Source organism: Filicampus tigris, chromosome 9 (assembly GCF_054856515.1).
Source record: "Filicampus tigris isolate MCC_2025a chromosome 9, RoL_Ftig_1.0, whole genome shotgun sequence".
NCBI classification, from domain to species: domain Eukaryota; kingdom Metazoa; phylum Chordata; class Actinopteri; order Syngnathiformes; family Syngnathidae; genus Filicampus; species Filicampus tigris.
Genome location: NC_141225.1, coordinates 22464865 through 22481377, shown reverse-complemented (window position 1 = coordinate 22481377; position 16513 = coordinate 22464865). Strand labels below are relative to the sequence as shown.

Below are 16513 nucleotides of genomic sequence, written 5' to 3'. Positions count from 1 at the left end.
AGACAAGCGAGGTGCTCCATGACTCTTGACAGATGAGCTTCCGCTTTCGGAGGCATTCACGACCACAAACTGTCAGCGCCATAAACACCAAAAAAAAAAAAAAGAAAAAAAAAAAAGGAAAAATCGACCCACTTCAGCTGTGGGATAATACCAATTCTCTATTTCTCTTTCTGCCAGCCGATGGAGTTTTTGGAAGCGCTCAATAGGTGCCCCGAAGTTCACGCGCCATCTTTGGTGCCTGGTTTCGTCTTTCTAAGCCACGAAGAAGTCTGTGTGTTTGCCTGTGGTCAGCATACCACAGGGGACAGTTGGCAACAGGTGCGTGAAAAGAGGATGTTAAAAGCACACTTCATACCTCGATTTGGACTTGTGAACTTTGTGATCACTGCTGGCAAAAGAGGACAGCTGTGAAAATGTCCCTTTTTTTTTTTTTTTTTTTTCTTCTTCCAACAGTGCACTCCTTGTGACCCGCTGAGACACTGGAGTCTACAGAAAGCGACACATGACCTGTCGATCACTTATGTAGTTATTTAATGAGCGGTTGGGGAACAGGCTGTTTAGTGACAACTGCACATTAGACAGACTGGCACAGCGCATGGATATGGGGATAAATCACATTAGTCGGTGATGTTGCAGCTGCTGTTTTTGTTCATGTGTCACACAATAAAGTTCCTGGTTGAAGAATCCACCTTTTTATTTTATTTTTTTTTTTTTGGACTGAAGCCCGATGATTAAAACAGAAGGTGTTTGTGTGTACAGTATTTTAAAGTAACTGAACAGTTTAGATTTCATCAGTGTGTCAGGTAGTAAAAAATAAATAATATAAAAACGTCGAGCATGGTCCAAAGGTGAAGAGCTGTAGTACCATTCAAACATGAGTTTCCTTGTTAAAAAAAAAAAAAAAAAAGGAACCCAGTGGCTATATAGCGACTACACATTTTAAGGATACAAATAAGGATTTATTTAAACTACTTGAGAAAACAGGAAATATTTCCACATACGTACAATATTATCAAAGTGGATCAATGACGAGTCAATGATGAAAATAATTGCTTGTTGGCGGCACTAATTTCGATCGGGGGGAAAAGTTCTCTCAAAACTATGACCAATGTATTTTGATCAGGTAAAAAAGCCACTAAGGCTGGTGAGCAAAAACGTTCGTGTCATGTTCACACGGACCTTGCATGCAAGTTGTTTTCACTGAAAAATAAATAAAACACCATTATTGAGACAGAGTGAGAGCCAAAAAGGGGCATCTCTGTATGTACAGAGGATGGACTACATCTTGGCATGAATTCCATCCGTGGATATTTTGGCCATTTCAATCGTCTTAATCTCTCACACTTATCTTGACTTTTCAAGATAAGCTCCCCCCATCGCTCACCGCTCCCATCATTTCTTTTCTGAGGTTTTCTTCTGACCTCTCCTAATTTAGTATGTTCCGCCAACCACTATTTCCCCTCTCATGTGAAAAAAAAAAAAAAAAAAAAAAAAGGTTCTCGCTAAGCTCACTGTCCTGTCTCCCTCGTAAAAACATTGCAAGCCTGCGTGTGTTTGACTGTCTTTCCATGCCCATACAATTATATTTACAGTTCTGGGGGGAGTGATCAGTGTGCGCTGAGGGTTGTCCACCCTGATTCACCACCAGCTCTTTATAAGGAGAAGAGAGAAAAAAGGGCCCTGCTCTCTATATTTAGATGGACTTTATTGGGCCTCTTGTCTTCATCCCCCTCTCTTTCTGCGCTGCTGCCGCTGCCGCTCTTGGAAATCTCTCACCATGTGGGCGGCCGGCCCTCCTCTCCATCGCAGCGAGGGGAGAGTGAGCCTAATAATGATGCTGATAATAACAGAGCAGAGGGAACAAAAGAGAGGGAGGATGACAGAGAGGTAGTGGGCGGTGGGGAAAGTGTCTTTCCCTGCGTCTCCTTGAATGACGATTAGTCACAATGCTGGACAAGTCCGCTTCTCTGCTGCACTTAACTGCGACTGCAGGAAGAACGTCCTGATCATCAACCTCACCATATTACACTGACTCCTAATCTAAAAGTCACGGAGCAACCCAAAGAAACATTGCCAACGATACGCACAGGTCCACCATTCCACGGGACCACGCGGCTGACCAGGACAGTTTTTGTTTTTAAAAATCATCATCATCAACAACAACTCAGTCAAGATGTGCCTCGTCTGGAATCAAACATCTGTACAGTGCAGCTCAGCTCAAAAAATCGTTTGTTTGAAAAAAGAAACAAAATGCATCTTCCAGCAGCCTTTAAACGGAGATAAAGCTCAAGCCATGAGAGATGACATTATTGTTGTTTTTGTAATGTAATAATATAATTGTTATAATAATCCACACTGTTTCAAATGCTGCTGTTTCACTGGCCTGCATCATTCATTTCCTACACATTCACAACATCCTAAACATTCGAAATTGTTTTCTGCGTTTTAAAAGTCAATCGCGTGTTCTTGTCGACACAAAAGAAAGCAGTTTTGCACTTTGTTCCCTTGACTGAACCCAACACGGGGCAAACCGTGAATTTAAAACCAAGATACAGTATGTACTGAACTGTGATCTTTTTTTTTTAGCCTAGCGTTAACACCACAAGCGGTTGACTGACCCCCCCCCCCCCCTGCACTACACGCATTATTGTTCAATTTAAAATGTCCCTGGCTATCAAACTGCGATTGTCTGGCCGGCCATTCTAAGTGCGAACTCCACCTCTGAGATAACGACGCTCGGGATAGGCTCCAGCTGACCCGCGTCCCAAATAAGGAGCTCTCTCGCTGCTCTGATGTATATGTTCTCAAAGATGACCTCTGCTAACTGGTCTCGTGTCAAGAGCTTTGACCTCTGCCGTCCAAATGAGCCGCCGATGCCCTGACACGCTGAGCACCTTTGCAGCAGTCGGACAGCTGCGCAACCGCAACCCCCCCCCCCCCCCCTCCCCAAAGCCAGCTCGCAGAATTAGCGCCCATTTCTTTCAAAAGGGAGACAGTCATTGACTTAGCATGATCTTCTCAACACTCATAAAACTCAAAGTAAAGCTGCTCTAGGCTGAAAATGTTTCTTCTCTTCATGATATACAGCGGTGACATTTTTTTTTTTTCTCCCAATACGCTGCTAACTGCCTGCAGCTTTGCAAGGTAGTCTAGTCAGTAAGTGCTGTGCAAAATATGGTGACATGATGGAGTCCATTAAGTGCATTGCCATGGTAACAGTATAAGGACAAAAGTGTTGGTCATTATGCCTACAGGAAGTGAAAATGGAAAACAATATAGAGTCGCTCTCTCCCTTTGCAGCGGTAAGATCTTCCACTCTTCCTGGGGAGACTTTTTTTTTTTAATAAGATTTTGTCCATTCATTCAGAAGAACAGACATTCTTCCACACCAGAATCATCATTTCTTTTCACCTGCGGACGCAGCTAAAGACGCTATTCTGATTCTTCTGAATGTCTATGTTGCCCCACTAGTGTAAACATGTTTGCGGAATACGAGTTAAGCAGTCAAATGCACCTATTTTTGTCCCTCTCACGGGGCGGCCATTTTGTCACTTTGTATCAACTGAAAATGACATCACAGTTGCTCAGTGCTCTGCTAACGATCAATCACGGCTCAGCTTCGGACAACCGGTGAGCAGTGATTGGTCGTTACCTGAGCCCTGAGCACCTGTGATGTCATTTTCAGTCAAGAACAAGTGATAAAATGGCTGCCCCCTGAGATAGCTAAAAACAGTTTTGATTTTACCGCTTGACACATATTCCACAAACGCAATGTTAATCAGAATGCCATGATTAGACTAGTGAGGGCGCATAGAACATATTATTGCAATTCTGGGGGGGGTTGACTTCCTCTTTACTTTAAACTAAAGCAGTAGAAAACTGTCAGCAAGGATAACAAATTCTCCAGCAACGTACAGGCAAGTCTTTACCTTCACGCCTGCAGTGAGCAGCCCGGCATGGGTGGGGTGAATCAGGCAAAAAAAAAAAACATTTGCATAAGCGCTTCCAAATTGAGGATTCATATACAAAAAACATCAACTGCCATGCAAATGAGAAACAAATGCCATTCAAAACCATCTTAGGTAAAGAAAAAGGAGGGGGGAGTATTTTGCCAGTATCCCCTCACCCTTTGGGTCATTTCGTGCCTCTGACTTGAGGCCGTTAAGGTCGTTCAAGCGTTAGCACAACAGCAGCAACAACAGTTTTACTGCAGGACAAATCATGACATCAGAATAGTGGAAGCAGCATGGAAGACAATCGCTCTCTGTGCAGGAGGTGAATAGCCCGGGCCGGACAGAGGCTCTTGTCAGTGGACATGTCGGCCGCGCGTACACAATCGCTATTCAGCGCGCGCTATTAGCTTGGAAATTGACATAGCATTTGGACAATGCATTAACAGTGATGACATGTTAAGTCTCTTTCCCTCTACGCGACTCTCGCGTGCTATCTTGTGCTCATCTGCATGTATGAGTGGGGATGTTTATTTGTGATGTTCTCTCTGTCCATGTTCGGGAACGCCGAGGCGGAGGTGGAGTAGGAGTAAAGGCCCCAAAGAAAGAGACAGAGCGTACAAAACAAAGAGCTACGCTGAAGAGAAAGACCCCCCCTCGACTAACAAGGAGATACAGGGAAGGGCAGTAGTAGCAGAGCGGACTGTGATCTACAGTACATGCAGTTCGGTCCACAAGTATTTGGGCAATGACAGAGCTTTTTATAGGTGTATTTTATTCAGTTACAGTGGTGGGCAGTAACGAAGTACAAGTATCGTCTTACTGTACTTATGTAAATTTATCAGGTATCTTCACTTGAGTATTCATTTTTCTGACGACTTTTTATTTTCTGTCCCTATATTTGAAAACATAAATCTGTAGGGTCAATATCACCATGAAGTGTCTTTGATGTCCTCATTAAAATCGCACGGTCATCATGAATACTCAGCAGAATAATGACACCGACGTTTACGAGTGGCCCAACATTTTCATACATGTCCGTACAAAAAGTGTCAGGGGTGCGAGGTAGAGGACCCAAATGCAGGAGGCAAAAATTGAATTCAATATCAAGTATTTGATTTAAAGGGAAACAAAAAGGCAAACAAGGTACTAGGTTAATACCAAAACAGGGACCAAAACATACTAAACAATCGCTAGGACTTGACTTCGACAAATGAACCACAACGAACCGACAAGGACTGAAAGAAAGCGGGGAACTAAAAAAACAGACAAGTTGACGATACAACGAGGAACACCTGGACAAGACACAGAGGGTAGGAGGGAGCTGGTTGGCTAACACCAGGGACCGGGATGACAAGCACAGGTGTACTCAATAACTTAACGAGAGACAGACAAAGGAACGCAAGGAAAAACATGAAACTTAAGTCAAAAACCAAACTCAAAAGACAGACTATGACAGCCTCTTACAATTAAAAAGGGTTTCCTTCATTGATCAGTCTACGTTCTTTGGAGGGAATCTCAAGTTTTTTAAGTATTATAATTTTTTTTTAAATCAAATTTACGGAAGCGTGATAAATAAATTCCATATTATTCAATGACCAAATCAGTCAACTGATTACAACACAATGGATGATGTTTTTCACGTATTATATAGACCAGGGGCGGAGCCATGGGTGGGCCTGTGCACACCCAGGCCCACCCAGACTGACAGACTGCCCACCCAGTGAGATTAATGAAAAAATGTATACTTTAAAAAATTTTTTGTAAATTATTATAAAATTATTTTTCAATTTGTGTTTCATTGTGTTTTTTTACTTTATTGAATATTAAGAATGGCATAATTGTGGTTGTCTAACGAAGGGCTGAACTTCACATTATTCAATTTGTCATTTTATTTGAATATATACGACGTTTGAGAGGAATATTCAGGCCCACCCTGATTTTTCCAGGCCCACCCAAAGTGGAAGTCGATGCTGAAGGCGTGGCAAAGTATCTCCAGAGCAGAAACTCAGAATTGACTAATGTCTATTGATTTCTGTCAAAACCAGTGTGGTGGGATATGAAAGCAAAATCATAAAAAAGTCGCTGTTCAAAAACTAACTGCATGTGCGCATCCAATCATGTAGCCAAACATTATTCTACCCTTGTAACCTCATCATGCCAGTATACTTCAATTTCAAATATTTCACCCTAAGCCCTCCAGTGAAGAACCCCCCTGTCCAAACATCCATTAAGGTTTACAGGCTGTGACAGGGACAAGTGAAGAAGCTCACCTCGTGGCTGAATTTCACAAGGGCAGACGGAGAAGAAGGGTGGGCCTTGGGTTAGAGTCGAAACTCAAATGGAGAACCTCTCAGATCACAGTGTCAGGGGAAAAAAGAAAAAAAAAAAAAACACCTGCACCGTCAAAAGTACACTTTAGAGCAGCTCAATGTAATGAAGTGCAAATAGTGACTGAGTGAGAATGTATGCTCTGTTTCAATGCAATACAAAACCCACCTGTCCTTCAGCTGAGGTCTCATAATGACAACAAATGCAACAAAAGGGCTGTGGGCTGTTCACAGTCTGCGGGATCTGTATACACATCCGTGTATTCTGCCTTCCATTCACCTGAGGAGGATTCAATAGGTTTGTATATTTAAAAAAAATGCTCTGATGCAGATGGGTTCATGGCAATATGAATTTGCATAGAGGATGCTGGCCTAAACATGGAAGCGAGAAGTGTTGGAGATGGGGGGGGGCATTGTTGCTGTCTGTTTGGCAATGACCACAGAGGAGCATTCAAGGACATTGAACATGAATGTTTACGTGTGTGCACAAACATTAAAAAAAATTGATATAGCAAATTGTGGATTTATTCAATTTGGACATGTAGGCTACGGCTGATATAAAGTCTATAAACCTCTATTTAAATGTCAGGCTTTTGTGATAGCGATTTTTTTTAAATGGAGACTCGATTTTTTTTTTCCTTTCGATGAAAATCAGCACCTCCAAATCTGAGACCACCGTACTCAGATGTAAAAGGGTGGAGTGCCCTCTGCAGGTCGTGGCAGAGTTCAAGTATCTTAGCTTCTTGTTCACATAAGGAAGAATGGATGGACGGACAGATAAAATTTGGGTTAATCCCAGGCACTTTAACAAGTTTTACGAAAACAAGTAAACACTGAATCTCCTAATCATTCAAATTGTTTGGACAAGCCACACATTTGAATCGAAGGATACAAAAAGCTTCAGGCTAGGCAGAAAGGTTCGGCACCCCAAAGTTTCATGGCACGAGAAGTCCATGAAAGCACGAATAAAATACTTTGGGGTATAATATCTTAGGTGCTGTGAAAGCTACCTCATTGCGTACCGTTCTTACTCTCGCAATTTTCTGTCAGCGCTGTCATAAAGCGACCCCCTGTAAAGATTGCCTACAATATAATCTCCAATGTAGCCACAAAAGACTCTGAAATCTAAATGGATGAGCTGAGGAAAAGAAGACAAACAATACAGGGCTTACGACGGTAACGACGTACGCAGAGAAATTCAGCTCCAAGAAGTAAAACCCGGCTACGGTTTGGCTTTAGCCACAGGTGCTTCTAATCAACTGGCAGGTAAACGAGTCTCCGAGTAGAAACACGTGTGGATAAAGCCAACCCGTGGCAAGGTTTTACTTTGTGGACCTGGATTTCCCATCTCTGGACACACGATATTTTCAGTTCAAGAGCGGCGCGCGTCACACGGTACTCGGTCCTCAGTTACCTGCTGTGCTTTTTCCATTTGTTTCGTATGTATCGACTACAAGTGTTGTTTATACATATAGGCGACGTTACACCGAATGTTACTCAGTCGAGGACTCGCCTACAGTATGGCTTTGCGTGGCCACCTGATTTTATTAAAGATTTGACTGCCATCTAGTGGCGTTTTAGGAAATACCTCTGACGTGCAGTAGAGTATTTTCCAAATACATAACTCTCAGTGGACACCGTCTCCACCATTTACATTCTACAAAATGTATTAGAAAGCAGTGCGATACAGTACTTAACTTTTTAGTAATGTTTTTTTCCCTTTATCATTCTTGCATTGACTCTTTCCTCTCTCATTCTGCAGATTGTTGGCATGCAGTAATTTGTGGTCACATGACCAGTACGGCTGGTTATAAGGCCAGGTGGCGTTGCGGTTTGCACACCAAAAACAGTAAACTCTTAGTTGTTTTCAGCTTTTCATCATTTATGACAATTGATTCCCAAATGAATTGCCACTTAGCCAATAGTATTAATAACATTATCTTTCATCTTGGGCAAACGATAACTCAGTCAACTCTCCGTGATGCCGGTTACCTTTTCAGGACTTCAACCCGAATTTTTGAGGGGAAAAAACAACTTTAGAACTGGTTTCATTACGACAACAGCTTTTAATTGGCGATTATTTATACAAACACTGATATGCATTGTTTTTATGATACAACTACAGACAACGAAGGCCATAGAAAAAAACATCCTGACAACTAAAACAAAACAAGATACAGGTGTGATGGATGCCATAGAAAAACAACGACAGAAATGCCCCGCCTCAAATGTCACCTTTGTAGGGAGATCCATCTATTTGAAGTTGCACATGCAGCAGTGCGTGACTGTCCCAAAAAAATCTTCCTCGCACAGTTTTTAACATTGTTCCTTCCTTCAGCCATCCAGCAACTTAAGGATGCTTTCCCGCTCCTTGAGAGCTTTCCATGCCTGGTCTTTCTCCTTCTTGGTTGGAGTGCGCTTCTTCTGTCTGGCCGCCATGATTCGCCGAAATCCCTCCATGACCTCGTTGTCAGACACCCTGACTCTCTGCCGCAGCTCCTGCTTGCGCATCTCCTCTTTTGCCAACCTAAGGAGCGCAAACAAACTTAAGATGGCTGCCGCAGCTGACACGCGGCTGATTTTGTTTGTGCTGGGCCTTCCGCTGAAGCCTCACCTGAGCAGCTCCTGCTTGCGGGTTTTGTTGTGAGCAATCAGGGCTTTGAGCTCCGCCTGTCTCTTCTGGAGCTCCACCAGCACCTCGTCCTCGCAGTCTCCGCCCGGACCGGGTCGCTCCTCCGAGTCCAGGAGTCCCTGGGCGATCAGCTCCTCTTTGATCCGGGACTCGAGGGACCGCGTGTGAGGGGCGCTGCAAAGAATGCTCGAATGAGTGGACACAACTTTGGATGCACAGCTCGGATTCTAATTTTGGGTGGCAGGGCACGTGCTCGATCCCCGCGACTCCTTTTGCGGTCTCTGTTAATTTGCCAGATATCGCTGACCTACCTAAAAGATTTGCCTTGGCTTCGCGGAGACGTCCCGGCTCCTTCATTAGCATCCTTCCCTGAAATGTCTGGTATAGGAGAATCCTCCATGGGGGATATAATATTCTCCTGAATGCGAAAGAGAAGACATCTTTGTTAAAAGATGTGTCTAGTTAACCAAGGCGTGCTGTGTAAGCGCTACGTCAAAATATTCACATACCTCCACGAGAGCCTGGAGGAGACGTTGAGTGAGCGGGCCAAAGGGACACCCGTCTTCCGGAGACTCATGCTGGGACTCGGACTTCTTCAGCAAAGAGTCCACATCTAGTAAACACCAGCCAAGCGCGCAAACGCACCATGACGGTTACATTCGGTGTGCCCATTTTGCATTCCAGTCATTGTGTGAATGAAAAAAAAAAAGGGGGGGCATGCAAATTGTTAGGATGTAAAAGAGAAAGGCTAATTGCCACTTCATGGTATGTCCAATCCAATAATGTGGCAATGTCCCAGCATTGCCATAAAAATGTAATTTCGAAGTAACTCTCAACATTTATATGATCTTGCTATTTGAGTTCTGTAGAGGAACTTCTCTGACCTCATTAGTCCAAAAACGGCATTCTGATTGATATTGTGTTTGTGGAATATGAGGAAAGTAGTCAAATCCACCCATCTCAGGGGGCGGCCGTTTTGTCACTTGCTGTCAACTGAAAACGACATCACGGTTGCTCAGGTAACAACAAATCATGGCTCCGCTTCAGGAAAAAAAAAAACGGGTGGATTTTACTACTTAATTCATATTCCACAAATGCAATATTAATCAGAGTGCCGTTTTTAGACTAGTGGAGGCACATAGAAAATATTATTGTAAAGGAAATTTTCGAGCTGACTTCCCCTTTAAAACATCAGGAAAAAAATTGCCACCATCTGGTATGTTTTTTTTAGAGTTGTGTACCTATAACTGTTAGCCATTTTTCACATCTCAAGGTGGATTTGCATTACGCTGTTTAAGTGACACAAATGAGATTGTTTGCTATTAAGTGGCAAAATTTGGATATTAACTCATTCACTGACACTGACACAATTATTTGTCTTTTCACAGTCCAGCCATTCAATCCCAGGAACCTATTTATATTTTTTTCAATTTTTTTCAAACCTTAGGGTAGAAGAGGGTCTGAAAATGTCTGGCAGTGAATGAGTTAATCTTCACATCATTAATAAAAAAAAAAAACCCTCATGAATCGAATATTGTTAGATCAGAATCAGAGCTCTTTTAAATGTGAATAAAAATCCTCCTCATCATCTTCATAGTTCCCAATGACACAACAAGAGCTGGAATGACTCCTTTTACAGGCACTGGCAGCACAATTCTGTCACCTTTTGCATCGAGCTCAGACAGCGGACCACCCAACAGACTCTTCTTCTTGTCGTTGGCTCGAGCTCCTTCTCTCTGCTCCTCCAGCAAATCCTCCTGAGCCCACCGCTGGGAGTAGTGTTTCCCTAAAGCTGGAATCTTCGCAGACAACGGCAAAATCAAACACACTGCTCATGACCTAAAACACATTCCGACCAAAGTACTAAGGGACGACTTACTTTAAAGTACTCGGCTTCATCGTCTGGTGGCTTCAGAAGTTCCTCGAGCAACCGAATCTCCTCATTTGTTATGTCGGCGCAGTAGGGCTCGACTGAAGCCCAGAATCTGAAGAGACAACGAGGCAAACTGAAGACCAACAACGCAGATAATGACACTGTTTGTTGATTTACAGTACGTGAAAAAGAATCTCCTTTGAGGTGTGAAACACCAGAAAATGTTAAAGGTGCACCTCAACAAATCTGAATTTCGTTGAAAAGTTCCATGTCAAATTCCACAGGTGCAATTCCAAAAGTAAAACTTATATTATAGTGATTCATTACAACACAAAATAACTTTGATTATTTCTTATGTAATGTTCTAATTTGATGGTGAACTCATCAACAAAAAAAAAAAAAAAAATCTATGAAATACGTTCCTCTATAATGTAGTGAGCCTTTTTAATGAGTTTATTTTTTTTTACCGAATTATGGAAAGAAATGACATGATGGAGATTATCGCTGACCTGTTGGGGACGTCGTTTTTCGGAGTGCGAGGAATGTCTTGAGGATCATCTGTAAACTCATACTCTTGGCCTTTAGGTTGCAGGTTTTTGGATTTGGGTCTGCCAGGACCTGGCCCTGGCCCATGACTAATTTTGCCATCTAATTTCTGTTTCTTTGGCTTGTGGCGTGATGACGCGGCAGGGTCAGGGTCTTTTCCCATCTTCAGAAAGCGCTTGTCTCCTTTCTTGTCCTGCCAGTCTGTGAGGATCTGCAACGCAAGACAAAATATCATACCATTGGCATTGCTAATCATCATAACAATAGTATTGCCGATACAATGAATACAGGGGATACACTGCATTTAAATCCTCGCTGCAATCGCTTTCAAATGTCTGTCTCGGCCTACTGTTTTGATCACAACCCAACTAGCCTAGTCAGACACACCCCACACTGAGTTTCTGCACTGTTTACATTTTCTTCGGTGTTTCTTTGCCTCCGTCGCCTAGCACTTGCTCATGGGATTCAGTTGGTCTTTTAATGAATAATGAGCGTTTTTTCTAGACCTGCTGCAAGCGGCGTTGTGATGGCACTATCTAAATTGAATTATTCTCAGTCACTGGTGGTATAGGGCAAACTCCCCTGACTTCAGAATAAGTGTAAAAACGGATAATGAAATGAAAAAAATAGACGGATGAATGACTCTTCTGTTTCCCACCTGTCTCTGCTCCTCCAAAGCTCTGAGGCGACGGTTGGCCGAGGACAGGAGAGTCTCCAACTCCAGCTGCAAAGTGTCCAGCTCCTCGATGCCAATCCCATCGTCCTCCGATCGTCCCAGCACGGCTGTGTAGCGGGGACACAACTTGACGTGCTCCACAGGCTTGAAATCACAGTACTTCAACGGGGGGCAGTCCTTCAGATCACTCATGATGCCGGGTACCTGACTACGTTGGAATAATCTGAAGCACGAGGGGGGGGGGGGAGAAAAACACGAGGAACGTTTAAATTGAGATTAATCCAATGTGTTATTTTGTAATTTAGAATGACATTGGTATGTGAGCAATGATCGTTTTTCGCCCTCACACTGCAGAATTGGTTCATACATTGCTAACCTGCAGGGCCCAGACCGTGAATAGTCTGAAAATATATATTTTTAAATTCTCACTATATTTACACGGTAACACTTACATACTTTATGCAGTGGCGTTATATGAAACCTTGAGAGATAATAAACGTGTGGGGGGAAATCATTAATTATCGGCGAATTTTTACAGGCAACGATACTTACCGTCAGGGAATGGCGTCCATGATGGAAAACTCCATTAACTGTGGAGGGGTGTAAAACCGTCGAATTCGCTGAGATTACGAGACAGTCACAACATTTCAGATAGTACTTAAAACAATAATAAATAAGTAATATGATCAAATAATAAACTTGTCCAGTGTTGTCTAGTTTTATGACAAATCGTTGTATTTTAGACATCAGCGCTGCATATCAGTAGAAGCGTCGGATCAAACCATATTGTGTTATTATATAGGTAAAAAAGGATTCACAATTTTCCACTCACACGTTGACATTTAGTAGTTTAAAGTTACTGTCGTAATTAATAAAACTTGCTCCAAGTTTTATTATTTTCAATATTTTTGCTGTAAAACAAATAACACCACAACGACGAAACAAATGTCCCCTCTTAATGCAGCCAAATGGACTCGTCGTTAAAGACACGTTCGTTTTAGTTATTCGTTTACTCAAAACGGGCGGAGTAAAGAGGCTAGTCGTAGAAATGCATACCGCGTAGCAGGGTAATCACTTGCGACTATAAAAATGACACAAAACAAGCGCACCATTTTTGTTTCTGGAGTATGTAGGGTTTACGGAAGCTGAGTCCCAGGCGTGGTTTAGGAACTTCCGTCTTTTACAGCGCAAAAATGGTAAGTCTCTTCTTCAAGTGTTTCTTTACTTTGTTAATTTATAGTCGAGCATTATTTAACAGCAGCAGGCTACAGCAATAGTTAACCATGCTACTTTCGTGTTCGTGCCAAACGGGAGATTTTCGTGTAAAATAAAATGGGTTGTCATAGATAGTATTTTTCCCTTGTAGAATCATTTTTTCCCCTCAATAGCTTTCCCTCGTTAATACTATGTTTATACTTATCAGGAGGGGAGGCGAAATAATGATGAGGGTCAACATCCATCTGAAAGCATCACGTTCCCCTTACATCAAAGCATTGACATTCCTATAAAATCACTATTTGAATCCGAATGGTTATTATTAGGTTGATCCTCAATAATGTCTTTTACCCTCGCCTTGCTTTTGAAATCAGACACCTCTCCCTTGAAATGTTATGGCTTTCATTCCATTTTTGTACGAAACACGCAGACACTGACTTTGTCCAAATTGTCCATAGACAGCGACTCTGCGTCCCTACTTGAATGCTGTGAAGGCCACCCTGCAGGCGGCCCTGTGCCTGGAGAACTTCTCCTCTCAGGTGGTGGAGCGTCACAACAAGCCCGAGGTGGAAGTCCGGTATGTCACTCTGTTTTGCAGAAGATTGCTACTTCCATACAAGTTTGAACCTGTGCAAACTTGCACGAGGCAATCTTCGAGCGCGGAAAAATGTTGGAGGTACATGCAAGGTGTGAAACTCAAAACTACCCTTTGCAAGCGTTATTGTATGAATGAGAAGTCCAGGAATTGGATGCATTTTCATTTGGGATCACTTGAGGCTTCTAATTAATATCTGCTTTTGTATTTTAGTTAATGCCAGCGTCAAATGTCAGACGATGATTGTTTTTTTTTTGTGTGTGTGTGTGGTTTATAGGAGCAGTAAAGAGCTGCTACTTCAGCCTGTTGTGATCAGCCGCAATGACAAGGAGAAGGTTCTAATCGAGGGATCTATCAACTCTGTCAGGGTCAGCATTGCTGTCAAACAGGTAATCAGTTTCTTCAAAGCAGTCCAGTGGAACCTCTAGATTTCAGTGAGCTTTAAGGAGACATACTCGTTTTATTCGTATTTTAAAATTTTAAACTGTTCCCAGATTATTTAAAAATGTTTGTGCTATTCTTTGGTCGAAATTCATAAAGGATAAAGAGTTTCAGAAAGATGAAGAAAAAGCATTCATAGTAGTGTAGCGGATGTGTGCATGTGGCGAATGCAGCGGATGCTAGACTTTACACGGATCAGAAATGGATATTCTTTATTTTCATGCAAAATCGGCGATGGGTTGTATTGTCATAATTATAGCAAACACAATCTCATTCATTCCAGGGACGTTCTGTGCTGCCATCATTTATAATCGAAGGTTTCTCAACATTCGCAGTCAGATTAATATTTTAAAATAAATGTGTTTTTTCGGGGGGAGTTCCATGCAAATTTTGTCCCACTCCCCCCGCGAATATTGGGGGTCAACTTTATAGGAAATAAACAAGTTGTTTAAATAGATTGCATAGATTGGTCCATCTTTTTGGATCGGCGATCGGTTATCATTTTTTTAAACTCGATGATCGGCTCCAAAATCCTGATTGTGCCAAACGCAAATACTCCTTAACCCCATGTTGGTAACTTCATTACTTAAGCAAATCTCATAAGGCCCCAAATGATTATTTTTGACTGTGAAATTTTTACTTTTTGTGCCTTTTTTAAAAAATTTTTTTAACATGTATTCCCAAAAAATAAAAAAGCGGTATTTAGAGATGTACAATGTAAGTAGAAAAGAATAATGCATTGTGTTTGACTTTTGGAGGTTGTTGTAAAAATAATTCCATTGTTTTTCTGCATAATGTACATTGTAAAAACAATTGTGCCATGTCTGCCATCTCAGGCTGACGAGATCGAGAAGATCCTTTGCCACAAGTTCATGCGCTTTATGATGATGAGGGCAGAGAACTTCTTCATTCTGAGGAGGAAGCCAGTAGAGGTTAGAAACACGTTGAGGGTGGCCCACTTGCATTGTATGATGATAGTTAACAAGATAAGAGCAATCATGTCAAAATAATTTCCCATGCGTGATGTTGTGAGTGACACATTCAAACGTTTTCTTTCAGGGCTACGATATAAGCTTCTTAATCACCAACTTCCACACGGAGCAGATGTACAAACACAAGCTGGTGGACTTTGTCATCCATTTCATGGAGGAGATCGACAAGGAGATTAGCGAGATGAAGCTGTCCGTTAATGCCAGGGCCCGTATCGTCGCAGAGGAGTTCCTAAAGAATGTGAGCGACGAGAATAACGCATTTTTCACGTATAGGATGTTTCACTTGGTGTTCAGATTTAGTGCCATGAACCAAATGTTCCTTCTTTTCCCCAGTTCTGATGACCGCAGCCTCCCACCGTCTAACGGCCAGTCGAAAGAGAACTTTGGGTGTAAACAATCAGTGAGCCGCTGAGAGAGGAACATCGCCCACCCGTTGGTGACCCCTGTTGACTTTTGCTTATTTCTCATCTCTGTACTCATTGGATATCAGTGACTGTATATACGGAAATACTTAGCAGTTTCAGTTTTCTACCACTTAGAACAAACGGCCAAACAAACAAACAAAGGCGGGTCCTTAAAGTATTAAACACGCTGGTGTCCTTGACTACAGAGACTATGGGCGTGTTCAAATGCAATTAGGTAGTTTGCGGTTAGTATTCAACGTATGTCAGTCCACCTGCCCTGTTGTTGTCCACGGCTACACAAAGTCAAAATTAGTCACCAAAATGTATAAAATAAAGTGCCAATGTTTCTACTTTTTTGCTTGTCGTTTGTGTTTGTAATGGAACTTGTTTTTCTGACTTGAGGTTGCTGTTGTTGTTGAGCAGCACAAATGTAGGCAGGCCATCTTTGCAATGTGACTTCGTCAACAGGCACAGGCCGATATTTGACCCTGTCGTCGCTAATGGGGAATCTCTAAGTTTCCTCTCAGGATCTACATCCACTTAACGCTAGCATGGTAATGCTCCTGGCGCTCAAACTTTTTGATCATCAGAGAGCCGTAGCAAGCAGACTTTATGCCGTTATTAGCCGACGGCAAAAAGATGAACTTGACTGTAGTTCTGCTTTGCACTCTTGTGTGTTGCAATTGCTCAACTTTTGGCGACTTACAGCAAGACGGTTAATAACTTTTAATGACACCTGAGCCAAGACTCTGTCAAATTAGTTCGCGCCTTACCTTTTTGCAGTTTTCAATCGCACCCCAAAAACCAAGACCGAAGGTACTCACGGACACCTTTGTGATAGGATGACTTGATGAACATT

At 42.3% G+C, this 16513-nt stretch overlaps 2 protein-coding genes and 1 long non-coding RNA gene across 5 annotated transcripts; 1 reads left to right on the top strand and 2 right to left on the bottom strand.

Annotated features, from left to right (window-relative positions):
• Nucleotides 1–856: 856 nt before the first annotated feature.
• Nucleotides 857–7813, bottom strand: LOC147142585 (uncharacterized). The gene is made up of 4 exons (XR_015088246.1): nt 7695–7813; nt 6450–6560; nt 6224–6347; nt 857–1837 (listed from the first exon to the last, which is right to left on the bottom strand). It is a non-coding gene; the product is annotated as an uncharacterized LOC147142585 (long non-coding RNA).
• Nucleotides 7814–8326: 513 nt separating this feature from the next.
• tada3l (transcriptional adaptor 3 (NGG1 homolog, yeast)-like) lies at nt 8327–12936 on the bottom strand. 3 transcript variants are annotated; one of them, XM_086041961.1, is made up of 9 exons: nt 12560–12936; nt 11990–12230; nt 11295–11542; nt 10792–10897; nt 10576–10711; nt 9422–9525; nt 9224–9330; nt 8895–9086; nt 8327–8807 (listed from the first exon to the last, which is right to left on the bottom strand). In XM_086041961.1, exons 2-9 carry the CDS (start codon nt 12197–12199, stop codon nt 8615–8617), a joined length of 1296 nt encoding a protein of 431 aa, XP_085898087.1. In that variant the 5' UTR covers nt 12200–12230; nt 12560–12936; the 3' UTR covers nt 8327–8614. The 3 variants fall into 3 exon arrangements, with proteins under 3 accessions (XP_085898087.1, XP_085898089.1, XP_085898088.1); XM_086041963.1 differs by lacking the exon at nt 12560–12936 and adding an exon at nt 12464–12542; XM_086041962.1 differs by lacking the exon at nt 12560–12936 and adding an exon at nt 12460–12531.
• Nucleotides 12937–13037: 101 nt separating this feature from the next.
• On the top strand, nt 13038–16004 carry arpc4l (actin related protein 2/3 complex, subunit 4, like). The gene is made up of 6 exons (XM_086041978.1): nt 13038–13203; nt 13681–13799; nt 14095–14206; nt 15095–15190; nt 15318–15488; nt 15584–16004. The coding sequence occupies exons 1-6, from the start codon at nt 13201–13203 to the stop codon at nt 15587–15589; spliced, it is 507 nt and encodes a 168-aa protein (XP_085898104.1). The 5' UTR covers nt 13038–13200; the 3' UTR covers nt 15590–16004.
• The last annotated feature ends 509 nt before the right edge of the window (nt 16005–16513 follow it).